The sequence below is a fragment of the Streptopelia decaocto genome (assembly GCF_964273445.1).
Source record: "Streptopelia decaocto genome assembly, chromosome: 5".
NCBI classification, from domain to species: Eukaryota; Metazoa; Chordata; class Aves; order Columbiformes; family Columbidae; genus Streptopelia; species Streptopelia decaocto.
In genome coordinates, this window is record NC_138659.1 from 42,858,778 (window position 1) to 42,876,752 (window position 17,975).

Here is a 17,975-nt window from a genome sequence, read left to right on the forward strand (position 1 = left end):
TTTCCCTGCAGAAAATAACTGAGACCAGCAAATTCAAGGGGGTTGTTCACCTGCTTGTCAGCACTTAGGTAATGGAATATAGCTCAATAACATCAGTCAATTTGTCTAGCCTTTGTAGTTGGTTAATGATAAGACAAACCTTCAGTAGTTAAGGATTTAACAGACCATTTTAAGGAAACCAAACAGTACAAGGTTGATGACTGAGCATACTTATGCTTCACTTATGGGGACAAAGCAGGAATGAACATCTGGGTCACTGATTCCAATTCTTTGTAGCCACAGGAAAATACAACCAAGAAGTCAAGAACACATCAGTCCTGTGAACACCAAGAAATATTTCCTAAGTCTTACACTGCTGGTTTCAACCTGTGGTTCACAGACCAATCTAGGCAATTTAAAAATAAATAAATAAATAAATAAAATCTGTTGTCAGTAGATTTAAATGATTACCCCTCTCAGGAACTCTTCCAGAGCTAAAGAGATTTTAAAAAACTTGAAAACAACCGGCGTACAACCATCCCAACATCTACAGTAAGAACCCAAATGCCAGAATCACAGTGCAACTCAAGAGAGCAGAGGAAATTCAGGCTGTCATACTAGTCCCAACAATATCAAGAAATGCCTCATGTCAAATAGTTCAGACAGTCCTAAGAAATGGATCACAAACCACAAAACACAGAGAGTAAAAATGAAATAAGTATCAGGTCCCCACTTATCACCAGGCAGAAAAATTCCTCCACAAGTCCAAATCTAGTTTAACCCATTTCTGGTTTAAGCAAACACACTTTAGCAATAACAGAATTAATCAATATGTGAATATTGATTATGTCTAATATACCAAACATCCCATCACTTTCTTTGGCCAGTCTGGTCAAGGACACCTACAGAGGTCACAAATACGAAGTTTTGTCCTCCTTATTTTGCTATACAGAGCAGAGCTTAGCAAGCACGTGAGAAACCGCGTTGGGAGCCCCATTTCTCTTCAGCTGGCAATTCTCATTCACCGGCAACCAGAGTTAAACTTCTACAATATAAAACTTAATCCAGGACCAGCATCCAGAAAATCAATTGACCTTTCTCTGTATCAAGATAACTAATATTCTCAAGAAGTTTGCTTCCTATATTCATATTTTTCTATAGAAAAAGACATAAAACAATTTTTTTGTGAAATTTCATCAGAGACAGAATATAATTATGGGGAGAATGGAATCATTCTTTTTTAAGCCAATATATCCATCTTGAGACAACCTTCAATATACTTTAGAACATTTCAAGCAATTTTATCAGCATTTAGGAAGGAAAAAGAATGCCTTGAGGCCAGCCTTGTCAGCAAATATTTCCCATCTTCAGTTTAAATCTCAATATTATTCCAGATGAATGCATTGCAAGCACACTTTTTTAAAGCACTATGAACACTCTATTACATTGATGGCCACACTTTTCCCATGTGAGCCATTTTTTGAAAATATGGATACCCTGGAAATAAAGGTAACTGGTAATTGTTTGAAAAGAACACAGACACACTTCATACTAACCAACCTTTCATTACGAAATTCCAAGGACATTTTTAAACTTAGGTTTATGAGACCAAAAGCAAAGTACATCCACGTTTGTCTCTCTCAATGGTTTTGTGAAGATAATGATTTTGTCATATCTGTTAGAAAACTTTCTGGCTGAGAGCTAAAATAATTTGATGTCTTAAAAAAAAAAAAAAAAAAATCAATATAGCATCACCAGAAATATTTTAAAAATAAGAGCTGCAAGGTTCACATATCAACAGACCATTTTTCCAGAAGTGATTTTATTTTCCCTCATGCATGCTTATTTGAACTTTAGACCAGCTTCCTCAGCTAGTTTGCATTTTATCAACAGTATCATAAGTTTTTCTATCAATTCTCAAGCTATTTATTAATATTATAATAACACACTAAATCTCGAAGATCTCACTTAAAATTCTCAGCTTCAAAGTGCATTTTCCAAAGGCCTTAGGACCTATGGCTGTGTCCTATTTAATCTAACAATCTGACAAGCTATTTGCAAATCATACATTCAAAGTAACCCTGAAGAGATGGAGATACATTTTTAAAAGACAAAACTCTCTACATCCATATATTTATTTGTATTTCCTAAGTCAAATACACCTCACCAACAAAGTAGCTGGGAACAGATTTAAATGGCAAATTGACATAAGCCTTCATTTTGCCTTAAGGCACTTCCCAGGGGCACTGGAGCCAACAGAGCCTTTCCACAGCTGTCACTACGCTGTTCTACAGTCAAAGAAATTCCTCCTATTTCTTCTTCAGCCTCAGAAAGAATGCTTTTACCTTCTTAGTTCAACGAATTGTCCCAGGAATTTAACTGAGCAATGCAGGCTCATGTCTTTTTCTGCCCCCATCATCTTGTGACTGAGTTTACCAAGTTAAAGTGTCATGTGTAGGTATGATACATATTTTTCTCTAGGGCCTTGTACGGTAGTTCTCTGGTCTCATGTGCCGCATTTTACAGTGTACAAATTTTACAGTTAACTTACATCCCGGGCACAGGTTTTGTACAGAGATAAAGTACACCATTGGGCAACTAGTAGTGCTATTTCTTAAATACATATATATATACACGTAGATATATACACGTAGATATATACACGTATATCTACGTGTATATATATATAGATATATAAACAGAACTTTATACTTTATATGTCTGTCACAAGTTACAGACTGCAAGTTTTTCCCCCCTGCAAGCCCAAAAGAACATCAACATTTCAAAGCACACTTTCTCTTTTTAAAAACATGAGAGAGATCCAAAATAATCTGTGTCACTATTAATTATCCCACATAACAGCTTATTCATTTATTTCTCTGAGAAAATAAATTTCTGAGCCAAAACATCATGCACATCCTGCTCCAAGCCTTCCTGTTATAGCTTCCTCTAGGAGATGTGCCACTTCCACTCACTCAGCACAACCATTCACAACTTCTCAAGGCAAGAGACAAGACTCCAGTTGACTAATAATCTCCAAACAGGCCAGCAACAATAAAAAAAAAAACAGTTAGCAAGATGAGCAAAATCCAGTTTAGAGGCCCATTGCCACCATGAATGCAGCACATGAACTCCTACCTTTGACCAACAAACTTTATTTCTTGCATACCCATCAGGTGCTTTTCTGTATGTTAAGCTGCCTAAAGGACAATGTCTCTTGAGGAAAGAAAAAAAACAGGCATGAAAATTATGACATCACATAATCTGTCTTCTATTTCATGGACATTTTATAAAGTATTTTTTTACCAAATTACCATTTTAGTCTGAAGGCTCTTAATTGCCAATGTTGCCAGAATGCCCTATAGCAAATATAAATGATCACTGTTGCAATTTGTTTTTAGCATTCTTGATATTTTCCCATTCTTCAGAGCTACTGTGATGCTCTCAAGGAGCACCTCTGGCTTCTTGTCCATGTGTGTTCTCCTTATGATGTCAGAGATACACAGTTTTAAAGATTAAAATGTAAAATAAAATTTAAAAGAGAGGAAGGTTACTTGTCATATTAATGAAAGTAGGATGGGAGACTTAATTCTGTAATACAAACCCCAGGCTCACTGCAGCAGGTTACGTAGAAGAACCTGTGTGAAATTTTAAGGTTTCCCCTGACAGTCACTGAAAGGTAGTAGGTCTCCCAGAGACACACATTTCATATCCATAATGCAGTTCCACTTCTTTTCATGTAAATGCAAAAGAAAAAACGTTTGTTTTCTTGTGTAGAGATAGTAGCCATTTACAAACCTTAGAATATGCTCAGAAAAACATCTGTGTGCTGATGTCAACAGATGTTGTCATCATGATGATTAAAGTGTCATGGAAATAGAATAATCCAGCAAATCACAAAAAGCATGTTCATAAAATCTATTGCATTGAGCAGTAGCAGGGAAGAGGGAAGTATGTGGGGAACACTCTGCTACAAAACAAGAGAACACAGGTAAACAAGACATCAGAATTTAGAGAAATAGTTCACATTTACAAACCTCGCTAGAAAGTATAATGTTTAATCTGCTATCCATATAAAATGAGGCATGGCTGGAAGTGGGGAGGTGGCTCTAGCAACGACAACCACAAACAGGTAAGTATATGTCTCACCAGCTGGATGCCTTTGAGAAACTGGCATTTCGTTGAAGACCCCAGGCATAAAGATACCAGCTACAACTATATGGTCTCTGATTTGGCAGTAAGACACTGAGGATAAACCAAATAGATACAGAAGGAAGCCCTTCTTGAGATAAATCTTAAGTTACTGCAAGAAAAATCTCAAGAAAGACGGCAAAATGCTTTTTGAGAACTAGGATTGCAGATTGAATTCAGAAAGAATCAGGCATCCCTCATCATTGCATTGCCCAGATGACTCTGAGTTTTAGCTGACATTATGGGTTTTTTTTAAGCAACAGTGTAAAAGCAAAGAGGACACACCATGGTCACAAAAATGTAAACTGCCCTCAACACATGACACGGCATGAAGCCTTTAGAAATCTGTTTGTGAACCAACCTTGCCACAGCAGTGCCACTGCCATGGGCAGAGAAGGGAGGAAAAGATCAGTCCAGCCACCTGCTTTAAGCAGGCTGGCTGTAATCACTCTTGGCAACTGCACTTGTGCTTGCCTGCGCATCTGACGCTGTGAGCACCCAGCCAGGGGCACGGCAAGTCCCACTGGCTGCCGAAGCATCGTCACATATCTAATGGGTGTGCTAATTCATGGCTGGGACTACTGCTCGTCTAGAAGCCTTGCTGCAAGACTTTCCTCCAAAGTGCTTCCTAAGAGTTACCACACAGAGCCCATCAGCTCCCTTACAATTTGTTGAGTTTTTTTTAAAAGGAAAAAAGTGCTGAAACGTGAAATTACTTTTCACGTGGACTACACAACACTTTAAACCAGATATAGGCACTCTCATTTCAAGCTGCCCCAGACAAGCAACTTTCTACAAGCAGAGGATCAGTCAACCTCAACTTCTGCTAGACAGTATCCTTCCCCATCATGTCCTGTGAGGACACTTTGGAAATGCCTTTTCTTCTCTCAAGAGGGAAATGCCTGCCACAGGATGACTTGCAGACTGATTACTTGCTAATGCTGTGGCACTCCTGTCTTTCTTCAGACTCTTTAAAAATCCAGACCCACAATGTGCAAGCATCTTGCTCAGATGAGAGGAAGCTCCAGCTTTTTCTCTGTTTGGGTCACTATGTCCTACCTATATCAAAAACATGGTTACTTCAACAGTAACTGAAGTACTTCATGACAAAAGCAAGCTGAAAGAAGAGAAAAATATCATTTCAGTAAAAATAAAGCAGATAATTGGACTGTTGCCTTTGCGTACTTCAACATGCTAGCCCTCTGTGTTTTGACCCTTGCAGACATCACATCCTCCATTCCTTTTCTCTGAGCCTCTCAGCTAACTGTGCTCATTCCAAAAATATTTTCAAGTAGGATGGAAAATGGACAAAATATCAGTCCTTTGGATTAAAATGCAGCTAATATTCCACACAAGACAATGCACAATTATACCAGAGTTTTCTTTGGAGCTCTAAAGCATTTTTGAATAAAGCTAAAATTAAGTCAAGCAAACACACAGAAAAGACACTGAGAGGCTCTGTCTCCCATAAACCAACTTGTTCTTCTACCACCCCAAGTTTTACCTTTATCCAGGAGCACAGAGCTTAAGAAAACAAAGGGCTATGAAAATGCTGCTCTAGATCATCACACAGTTTCTGCACTGAAAATATTACCAAGCAGCAAATAATTGGTATTTCCTGAAGATCAAGTAATGGTATAAAATAGTCATTTATCCGCTGCCAAAGACAATTCTCATTAACTTTACAAACACTCGCTTATATGAAAATCCTTTTATTCAATTTCTAAATAAGAACAAACTAGATTGTAAATGAGATTTTGAGGATATTTAAAGTATTCCGCCAGCAATGCTACTAGTTAAAATCTCAGAGACCCAGGTAAGTTAAAAAGCAAAGGATTAAATGACTGGACTGACAAACAAGATACATAATGAGAGCTTGGACCCACTGGGAGTTTTTTGGTTTGAGCTTGTATTTTTTTAAGAGACAAAATCATTGCTTAGATATTATTCTGTTGAATATAGAAAAAAAAATGCTTTCTTACTGTCCTTTTACTCCCTCTATGAAAGGTTGCTAAGGGAATGGTTCTCAGTAAGGTCAAACAGTAGAAACCCTGCTGTGTGTTTTACTGCAGCCAAACACCACTTGAAATTAATGCCTCTTGGTTCTTTTTACCTTCAAGCACTGCCTGTTAGTGCTTTCCAGTATTAATTCTTACTGTGTATCTGAATATATGATATGATATGATTAATATAACATCATATCATATCAGATGCAAAAGAGAAAAAATGGACGGGCACTAAGATGCCATAACAGGGTCGAAGGAAGGGACCTTCACAAAAACAGTTCTAGCATAGACAGCCTCTTTCTGATAAGACAAACATTTCAGGCTGTAAAAAGCACTCCAGAAGCAGAAACCTGAACTCAGTTTCAAGCACAGCAATCAGGTCTCCAAATTATAATTAAATGCAAGCTACTAGGAAAAACATAAAAGAAACTCTTTCAACATATTTCTCATTTCAGATATTTATTGCTTTAAAGTTATGTAAATGAAAGAAATCTTAGTGCATTAGCATATCATTATTATCTGCTTTGAAATGATTACAGGTCTACATACAATATAAAATGAGGCTCTCCAAAGGTTGCATGCTATTTAACAGCCTCGCTTCAATTTTCTCATGGACAAGAATCCTAATTGCCAAAGAGCTACACTAAGGATCAGCATTAGCTGCCCTGTTTCCTCAGTGAAGAGTGAAATGGAAAGGATTCTCTGGATGGTATCTAGATTTCCACTTCAGAGCTGACACGTTGTTGTGTAAGGTGGCCTGCATAACTTGTATGTGCCCTGTGCATAAAATGTTTCATTCCTTGGTCTGAAACATGGCCTTTTTCAAACATGCTTCCAAATGGAAAGAACCACACAGAATTTCTGTATGTAAGAAAAGTCACTCCAAGTTCTATTACATAAAAACCTGTCAACATGTAAAATCAAACATTTAAGCCATTTTTCAAAATAATCAACTCAGATGTCTGTAAATTACAGAAAAATCTCTTGCCAGGAAAGCAATAGCTGTGTGGGCCATTTCCATTCTAGCAGGGCACTTCCAGATAAACAAAGACATCTGCTAGGAAAAATAATAATAATAATAATTTTATATATATATATATATATATATATTTATATATAATTATTATTATAATTAGAATTATACATATAAGACTTGCTCAGCAGTATGATTCCAACAATGCATTCTAAGTAAATCTGTTCTGATGGGCAAATTGAAAAAACATCTCTAAGCATGAGATGACAGAGACAAATAAAGACACAGCAGGAATTTCCCTCAGAGAGAATTTATTATGAATAAAAGTACGAAAAACATTTTGGTCTTTGCCTAAAATAATGAGTAAGAGTTGACTATAGTTCCTCTGAAATAGAAAGAAGTTAAATCCCAAGTAACTATTTCAGCCACAGTTTTCATCTTATGGTCAAGCACTATTGTGGTTGTATAACTGGGTTGTTTTCCTTCCAGTAAATAACTATGGCAAGCTACAAACAGTTTTAATAAACATAATTACATCCCCTTTGTTCAAAGAATGTGTAGTTTTAACTCCTTTAACTGTACGGCTTAGCCATAACATGATAAATCACATCAAAACATGAAATTCATCTCATTCTGCAAGTATGAAGATGTAATTTAAAAGGTAATATTCAGATAGTCAATCCTCTAATCATCTGTAGCTGCAAGATTCTGAACACAGAAAGACTCAAGGCATGTTCCCTGCGGGGCACATTTTAGTAAGTGTAGCAATTAAACTATTTGTATGGGATATATGGGCATGCATGTATATGCATATGTACAGATTGGATTTCACAATTTAAGATCATTGTCTTCAGCCATTGTTTTAACTAGATCAGGCTAAGGTGGTTTTGTGTACTCATTCCATATTTACAGATCCTCCTCCAAAGTAATGACTGAGAAAAGCTGGCACAAAGAACTCAGAAAATCATTTTCTTCAATTAAAAAAAAAAAAAAAAAAAGGGAAATAGGGAGAGAGAGAAAAAGAAAGAGGGAGAGAGAAATATTTAACCCTGAAACACATTAGCTAATATTTTTATGAACACTGCTTCTGTCTAATCTTTTGGGATAATTTCTATAATTTCTAGTATGCTAGTTAATGATGTAGCATATTTTCTATAATGAAATCCTAGAATAAGAAACCCAACTGCAGCTCCTTGATAAATAAGCAGGATCAGCAGCAGGATCAGTGGGAAAGACCATTAGGTACCGAAAAAGAATTGTAACCTAACCTGCAGCCACTCTTGTGTATGAGACTTAAAATAGATGGGTGGCCCACACCCAACATGGAAATAAAGGTATTAGCAAGTCTGTGTATTAGGAGAGAAGAAATGAGCTTAACCTGCTATGCAGATGGAGAGAGTGAAAAAAAAAAATAACATAAATAAATAAATCTTTCAGACAAAATAAAATAAAAACCTTTTCACTGCAAAGCATGAAAATAACAAGGGACTTGCTGTCACCCGGCAGAAGCCGGGGCTGAGGCACCTCCTGTGCAGGCCGCTGCCCGTGGCCAGTTTCAGCCAAGCTGAGCTCCAAATGGGTCCCGTCCATGCTCTCAGTGTTTCCACAAAAAAACTCTTTCTACCCTGGGTACTAAGCCGTGAGCCCACAGCAGCACCTCCTCTTCCCAAGACTCCTTGCTTCCCCCTGCATCCCAATGCACAGCACTGCCTGGAGCTCACGCCGGGGAGCTCAGCCCCAGCCTGAAATTAGGGGAGACTCTGCAAAGGGAGTGAATACAGCCAGGGTAGAACTAACCCCAGTACACCCGGGGTGGGACGGGGAAAGGCAGGAATGTGTTTCAGGGGGTCTTCCTCCTGAAAGTACAAAACAATTTGCACCTGCAGTTAAACTGTGACCAGAAAACAAATAGCTGTGTCTACACAGTAACAAATTGCAAGTCGAATGAAACAACGAAACAAGGGTGAGTTTGGATGTTTGCCCACAATCTGTAACCTGCCCTCATCTCCAACACCATACTGACTACTTTACGGGCTGGTGATTCCTTTCCTTCCTACTGAAGACGTCTGCAGATCTCTGCTTTCAGCATTTAAAAAAAAAAAAAATGGGAAAAGATGGACAAATTGTTTTCTTCAGCTATGCAAAACACTCTGGCTTAAAATACATTGAACCATGCAGCTATGGAGCATAAAAACACAAGCACAATGAGATGACAGTGTCACAGATGTCTTCACTGTGGCAGTCCTTAACAAGTCTTGGTCTGGTCTCAGAGGGCACAAGGAGGTAAAACTGTTAAGCACATTCACCCCACTGAGCAACAGCTTTTAACTGCACCAGACTAGTAGAAAAAACATGTAGTTGCACAGCAAGACCTCTCTGACCGTGGGAGGGAACCCCTACCTACCCTCTTTCTGGCTGATTTGAAAAAGTGTTGAAAGCTCAGATTAAAACCAGGGTGGGGGGGAAGTATGTAACAATATGTGCTTTCTGGAGAGCTCAGAGTTCACCTGTCAAAAACTTCCAAACAAGATGCCATATCCTGATGAAAACAGTACGAAATCTGTGTTCAAGAAAGCCATGGAGGAAGAACAGAGAGAGGTAAAGCTACATGACAATGAAAGGCTCAAGAGAAACCACTGAAGAAAAATTAATTGGTGCTTTATTGAGATAAACCAATCCTTTGCAATTCTGGCAGAGGAAAATGTTTTATTATGTTTTACATTAAAAATCTAGGTACAGCCTGTGATTTCCAACTAGACACCAAATTCCCCAATCCAATGCAGTCAAATCAATAAAGCTTCATTTTTTAAACAAACTAATAACCTGTATACACAATATTTTATGAATTTTCATCTTATTTTTTATTTGCATTTGCTACGCTTCCCTTTGCTTTCTCTCTACTCTTCCATTCTGTTATTAAAATATTCCAGCTCTTAAAAACAACAACCTTGAGTTTTGAGGCACATGAAACTAGAGCTCAAAAAATGTCATATTCCACATTTACACAAAAAACTTATCTGACATAGCCTTATGTGGTGCTGGATCTGGGCTTTTGCAATGGCAAGGGAGGGGTCATCATCATGACCCGGGGTGTCTTTTCACAGTTGTTGTTAGTCCTTCTGCTTCTATATTTAATATCCACCTGAGTTTAAATTCTCCCAACACAGAAAGCAGTCCTTTACCAAAAGCATGAAGTCTGCATTTTGCCAAAACCAGGATGCACTTCTGACCCATCTGTGGGTTTCTAGTCAGGGACGCTTGCACTATCTTGAAATGAAGTCCCAGGTTTGCAAAAAGACCTATGTGTGAAAATCCCAAAGCACATGCACACACACAAACATATTGTTACTCTGCTCCTCCACAGTTCCTTTCCACTGGGCAATGCACATATAACAAGTATAGCTCTGCTTGGGATTTTGGTCCAGCAAATAAATGCAAGAATAGCAATGGAGCCACTGAATTCCATTCTCCAGGTCTGTATTTCATCTTAGTTATCGACACAATCATCAGCTTATGCTTTCTCAACAAATAAAACTGTTAGAAAGCAGCTGTGGTAGTAACTTGAAATATACATGCTGAGCCAAGATAGTTAAAGAACTATGCCAAGTGTGTATTGTTAGCAGTCCTGCAAACTATGATAAGAGATCAGATTCACTCAATGGTATCAACACAGACTTTCAAAAAAATCAGCAGCTCTTAGTTGTCCTGAAACCACAGCAGCATGCATGGGCCTGACAATAAACCCATTTATGGAACACCATTCTTGCTCTCAAATCACATTCCGATTTTCCAAATTTGTTCTGGCTTCCAGAGCTGACAGCTTTTTAACATCAACAAGCACACATACAAGGCTGCTTAAATTAGAAACAATTCAGTTGAAATTGCTATGCAGAGACAACAGCAACTTTCATCTCCAGGAAAGCTCCATAGATGTATAAGTATCATCCACTGAGAAACAGGTTTTTAAAGTTTACAGTTTCTGAGTAGCTATCTCCTTTAATCCCTCCTCCAAACAGCACTACAAAATTATTAGCTTTCGTGTGCTCCAGTTTTGACCTATGGCTAACTATTCCCCCTCCAAAAGCAGCATTTTTTAAACTTACATGTTAGTTTTGTTTGGTTTTTAAGTTGAAACATGCCACCATGTTCACAAACCCAGCTGGAAACTTTTTTGCCACCCCTATGTCATACACAAAATCCCAGTTTGAACTGAGAGCTTTAGTGTTTCTTATACCTTTGACCTTATTTGAATCCTTGAATCCCAAAAGGTTACCTCAGTACTAGCTTAAATACACACCACACACAAAATATCATCTCACATCTCCAATCACTTAACAGAAACTGAGCATACAGCTCTTCTGGAATCAAGGATATAATTTAACACTGTGCTTGTGATTTGAGCTCATTTCCTTAAAATCATATGAAAAGAACAATGATTCCCCGTGTATATTTTTTCCCATGACAGTGGAAAAACATCTTTTCCCCTCAAGTAATTGCCAGAGACATAAAAGCAATATGTTACAACATGTAACTGCACGCAGGCACAAACATACAACCAAGTCCTATGTTGTGTGTACACCAGGGCCTGTTTATTCTTTACTGTTACATCCCTTGCCTCTGGAACTCCTGTCACCCGCTTGTCACACACAGTGTTAGAGTGTATGAGTTTGATGGGGCCAAAACAATCTCTTTACTTATCAGCACAACCGGAATTTGTTTCTGCAACGTGTGTTAAAATGAAAGACAAAGATGGAATGCAATTTACTCTTTTTGTTAATTACTATTCTCTAGCACCTGACACAACCATTGACACAAGTGTTCATCAAGTCTTTGAAGAAAAAGGATCTCTGAATTTTAATTACCTATTTTGGCCACCAGAAGCTATCACAATTGTACCTGTCTCTATCTGAAGCATAGTCCCTAAAGTGTTGGGTTTTTTGTTTGTTTGTTTGTTTGTTTTTCAAAACCTTACATTTCTCAGCACCTTCCAGCATTTAAAACTATTCCATTGATGTTCTGCTTTACCTTTAATTCTGCAAATGCACTGCTCCTACTGAGAAAACCCTACAGTTACTACTCTTCTCTGCTTCCTACCCGTGCAGAAGTTCTCCAACAGCACAATAAATGACAGGTCAAACACACATTAAAAACTCTCTCCATCAGTAATTAAAGTCTTGTTACTGTGCAACAGACCTTGTTACATGGAGGGATGACTTGCCATAATTTTACCAGCACAGTTATCATTGAAATGAAAATCCTTGCTTGCAGCACTCTTTTTAAAGGACTTAAGGAAAAGTTTCCAATGTCATCTCACAGGACTGTACAAAGGACACCTCAAATAAAAACAATATTTGTGATTGGTTTGATTGCATGAACTATTCTGGCAATAGCATCACAATGGTCTATTTTTATTACAGGTTGTTTTTTACTATAGAAAGTTCCATCGCTATGAAACTAATGCTTGCAACATTGATTTCCATGGTGCTGCTTAGAAAGATGCTGCAGAAGAAGAATGTGGATGTCAGGGCATTTTATGTAGCAGCAGCAAGATTCTGCAAGCAGTGAGGGCAGCAGATTTGCTCCAGGTTATTTTGACAACTATACACAATATTCTACCAAAATGAGCAGTACATCCATATGCTGCAATACAATGAGATTTTGAATAGTCAGAATAACACCAAGTAACACTGGGCAGAGAAGTACCGCTCAGTAAGAGTAGCCCAGCAAGTTGCACATCCCGTGGATCATTCTGTCAGTGTGTCGTGTAACAGTTTTGAAAGTAGGAAATTAAATCTTAAATAAAAAGACCTGACCCAGACCAACAAAGCAAGCCAGGAAATTGAACAAAGTCTGATTCTCTTCTCTCAGCTCTCCCACTATGGCAAGGTTTTACTCACAACTAGGAACATTTTGTAGTCCTCTCAAAAGAAGACACGTTGATATGCCTTAATGAAGTAGTGACAGAGAACAGTTTCTCTTTAGAATTATGAACATTCATCAACCACTTCCTTAGTTCTCCAGCACAAGATCAGCTCATCAAAGAGCAATTTTAATTGCAATGGAGAACTTGAGCCCTGAAAGAGCATATTGAAAGGGACAGGAATAAACATCTTTATTTACAAATATTCAGGTAACACTAACATTCTGTATTAGAGAGATTTAAAACCTGAGAAAAGTCATTTCTGCGGCTTCAGCATGGATTTTCAACATAGAAGTTTTATTTTCTTAGTAGTCTTTATAAAGGCAATACTTATCTTCACGTTAGCAAATAAATCAATTAAAAAAAAAATCCTACTAGGTCAAAAAGAATTGTCCAGCTGGTCATGCTTTTCTGCTTTCAACAATACTGAGCAAAGGGTCTCTGTCCACGAGACTGTCAGCTCAGATCCCAGGGCATTCAGAATAGTTTCATAAAGTTTTACTTCTGAGAGGAGACATTGTGGAAGCGATTGTTCAGCCAGCCAACTACTGTCACTTCCATGAATATGAATAAGCTCCAATATAGGACACTGAGCTTTGGAAAATGTAAGAAGATCCAATTGTTCAGAGTTAATCTTTGCCAATAAATCAATGCATCATTATTTAGAGACTTTTATTTTCCTCTGGTGTCTGGCTATGTGGGTGGAGTTTTGTTTTAAAGTCCCCTTCTTCCCATTTTCACAAATTTTTTCATACTGCCTTGCTTTCAGAGCAGCAGGAGGAATCCCATTGTTAATGGGATCAGGCCCTTGAAAACGTATATATTGCTGTTCCTCCTGAATGTGCATGATATTAACTAGTACCTATTCTGCAGAAAAAAACCAAAGATAGCAGAAGAAATTGTTCAGAGATCACAAAAATTAACATTTGGTGTAGTTTTGTAGCCATAATTTGCACGTACACAAGTTAAACATAAATACATATGGATTAATGCAAATTTTTGTACAGGGAAAGATTTGCTCTGTGCTCTGTAAAACTAAGGGTAAGGCTGGTGATGAATCATTTTTTTAAAATATTCTAGTCTGAGTATATAAATAGCTCTCTGTTTCTAGAATAATTACTACAGAAAAACACAGCTTCTGAAATAACCTAGGCCGTAATTAACCTTGGCTTCATTAAATCACAAATAGTATCTTTTTAAAGTCTTATTTGTAAAGGCAAGACGATTAATTTAAACGTTTCCCTTTGCAAAAATCTAATTGAAATGATTTACCTACGTAGCTGCTTGTCAGATCTCCTAAATTCTGGGAAGGTTTTCAGCTGGTGACTCGGCTACCTCACCCCAGCCACCCGGAGGGACCCCCACTCTCACGAAGGGCCGTGCTGACGCCGCCGGCCGCCCCAGCTTTGCCTCCTCTCGGGGAGCGCGGGGGCAGATGTGTAGGGAGAGGTGCCGGCCTGCACCCCGTCACCTCCCGCAGCCGTTCCGGCAAGCGTCCAGTCCTTCTGCCCGGCCCCTTGGCGCCGCACGCCCCCCGCCTCCGGGCGGGACCCCCTCGGCTGCCCTGCCCGCCGCATCTACGCGTGGGCCCTGCTGGGTGAACGGGGGCGGCGGTGGGGCCTGGCCTTCCCTCCGCAGCGGCGGACAGAGGGGGACCTTGCGGATCCAGGAGAGACTTGAAGCCCCCCTGCCCTGTCACCCCTCTTCAGCTGCCCCCCAGCTGGGCTGCCCCGCGCGGCTGGGCAGGGCTGGACACGGCACCGCAGCCGCCGCACCGCGCCGTCCCTCCCCTTTCCTTGTGAGACAGCGCCAACCCCTGACCGAATAAAAGTTTCCAGCCGAGCGCCAGGACAGATCCGGGCTGCCACCGGTGCTGAAACATCCTCCTCGCCAATGGACCGGACCGGGCCGGGCCGGGCCGCTCTCAGCCCCGTCCCGTCCCCCAGCCCACCGTGGGTGCCGCCCCGGGGCGCTCACCTTCCTGCACCGCATGGAAGGGGTTGTTGGCCTCTATGAGCTTGATGGAATAAGTGATTTTCTCACTCTGAAGGATGTCGTCATTGAGGTTCAGATCCGACACCGCCTGCTTGAACACCTCGTCGTCCTTGGCAGCATTGCCTTCAAAAATGGCACCTGCAGGGAGGAAGGTGGCAGAGGGTGAGGAGGGCTCGGCCTGCCCGCTTGTCACCCCAGAACCCCCACTCTGCCCTGGGCCATGCAAAGCTCGAGCTGGCTCACACGGTGCCAGGCAGGGCAGCTCCGGGGACACCGGGTGCCCGTGAGGCTGTGACCCACACATGGGCGGCTGCCACTGGCTGCACTCCCTTGTCCCAGGCACCGGGAAGTGCAACCCTCCTGCCGACCACTTCTGCTCCACCGGCATTTAAGGAGCCGTGAGCCGGAGCCACGCCGGGGTGTGGGACTCACTTTGCCAGCGGTGGGAAAGGGAGCCGGCTTGGGAATGTAACCAACTTTTCGCTCACTTTGCCATTCCCTGGGTTGCTGCTACCTTTCGGGCAGCACTTTCATTGAAGCTCATGTGCACACAAGAACGTGAAGCCAGGATTTGTGTCCAGTAACCTGGAAGCTTTAATTTCACTGTCCTGTTTATGCAGCTAACGTGAAAACATCTGGCGATGTGTGTTACGTAAGATCCCCTCTCGACGGAGTGCGTGTGTGTGCCCACGCCAGGCTACTGCCCCGCTCTGCACAGCGGTAGGAGACCTTCAGTGCTGGCAACACAACGAGCAAAAAAAACGTTATCCCCCAGCCTTGGAAAGTCCTGCTGATTCACAGTGTGCGTGCCTGTGGCTGGAGCCTCCGTGCGCTGCCCGTGTGAAATCACAGCCCAACACACACACAACAGCTCTGCTCTCCCGCCCACCGGACCGCTATTTCTGCTACGAGTTAGTTAGCAAACACCGCTCGGGCTGAAGTTCGTGCGGGGAGAAGCCGAGGTGACACCCTCTACCCGCAGGAGAAGCGGGGCCAAGAGGGAAAGGCGCGGAGGCTGTTTAGCCCCCCACCCCGCGGCCGAGGCACTTGCCCAAGGCAGCCCCACCGCCTCCCTGTCTCCCCGCGGGGCTGGCCCCGGTGTCACCGGCGTCTGCCCAGCCCTGGGGAGCGTCCCTGGGCTGGAGTCCCCGCTGCGGTCAGGGCTGACCCGTCTCCTTAATGGCTCCGCAATGCTGTTTGCCTTGGCTGCGCCCCCAGGCTCCGGAGGCGAGTGGCGCCGACCGGAGCCGCCTCCGCCGGCCCCGGAGCCTCCGCCGCACGGAGCTGCCGCCCCTACCGAGAAACTTGTTACAGGGCTCGTCCCCGTCTCCCCTTCTCCGCCCCGGGTTGACATGGAACTTTCCTCCAGCCTCCGTGGAGCCTCCCGTCGCCAGGATCGCTCCCGCCCCGGCCCCCTCCTTTTTTTGATCTCCCATCCTCTCCAAAAGGCTGGTGAGAATTACGGCTTTTCATTTTCTCGGCCATACTCCTATCTCCTCCTCTGTCATCCTCCACAAGTGATTCTCTCTCCTCTCTCCGCCTCTAAATATCCTCATTTTCGTTCCTGCTGGTACCTTTCAACACCAGCCAAAAGGTGACTGCAGAGCCTCGCTTTTGCTTGCCAGGCTTCCCACGGACATCACCATGCCTTGCTCCCAGAAGCCATAAAAGTTCACATCAGCCTTTCCTTTGCCTCTTATTCATCCTCTCTTCCTCCCACTGCTGATCCAGCCTCCTTGCTGCCCAGGGGTTTTAATGAGATCTTATTCAAAGCACAACAGTTGCGCGCACAGACACACACATACACAGAGCCACTGCAAATCTCGCCTTTCTAACCCCTTCCCAGCTAAGTTCCCTCCCCCCTGTTCCGGCTCGGCTGACACCTGCTACAGCAGGGGATGGAGAGCAGGGGATTATCTCCCCGAAAGTTTTCCCTACGAGCACGTTCCGATTATCCCCGTCTCCTGCTCCGATGCGGGGGGGCGGTTGTTTGTTTTCCGTGGCGAGGAGGCGCGGGGGCGCCGGGGAATTCGGGGCGGGGGGGTGGAGAGAAAGCCTTTCCACGCAAACAGGTCCAAGCAGAGGCTCCCCAACCACATGGGAGACCGCAGCGGCGGCCTCGGCGGGTCCGCCGCCCCGCACCCTCTCCCGGTCCCGCAGCCCGGCCCGGCGCACAGCCGGCATTTCGCCCCTAACTTTACACTCGGGGGGAATATTCAGCTCCTCTTCTCCCTTCCCTCCTCCTGTCTCTCCACGGAGTTGGGTTCAACCGCTGCCTGTGACACTACCGCGGCTAGACGAGACTCTGCCTTGATTTATTTATCTACCGCGTTCCTCTCCGCCCGCCCGTTCCATCTCTTACCAATGTGGATGATGGAGTCCGCCCGCACCGAAACGCACTGAAATATCCAGGGGAAAAGCCAGAGCATCAACACTTCCATTTCCAGCCTCTCGCACAGCACATCAGCCCGTGTTTGGTGGAGAGACAGACAAGGGAAGAGAAGAAAAAAAGACGCAAGGGCAGGTGTTGCAAGGCAGCGGACGCGAGGGGAGGGAGATACCCAGACACCCCCCCCTTCGAAAAAAATCCCAAATTCCCCAGCACCCCAAGAATTTTCCAAGATTGGGGAAAACGTGCGATGGCAAAAAAAAAAAAAAAAAAAAAAAAAAAAAGCAAAAAACTGGGTCTAAAAAAGCACGGAGGTAGATCCCGGGTTGGCAGGCGGCGCGGCGGAGCCTCCAGCGCTCGGTGTGTGCCGGGGCGCCGGCAGACCGCGAACTGCGGAGCGGCCCCCCCGCCGCCGCCGCCGTCGCCCGCCCCCCGCGCCACGTGACTGCGGAGCCTGAGCGCTCGGTGCCGCCGGGGCACGGCTCGGCGGCGGGGAGCGGGCAGCGGGGCGCCCGGGCACAG

General features: G+C 42.8%; 1 protein-coding gene across 1 annotated transcript in view; it reads right to left on the reverse strand.

The window, feature by feature from the left end:
• Positions 1 to 17,505, reverse strand: part of GRID1 (glutamate ionotropic receptor delta type subunit 1) — a gene marked incomplete at its 5' end in the record, with an annotated part of 523,307 nt that extends 505,802 nt beyond the window's left edge. The window contains 2 exons of the mRNA XM_082052805.1: positions 15,047 to 15,202; positions 17,427 to 17,505. Coding sequence (XP_081908931.1) covers positions 15,047 to 15,202; positions 17,427 to 17,505 — 235 coding nt within the window. The remainder of the gene's footprint in view (positions 1 to 15,046; positions 15,203 to 17,426) is intronic.
• Between the last annotated feature and the right edge of the window lie 470 nt (positions 17,506 to 17,975).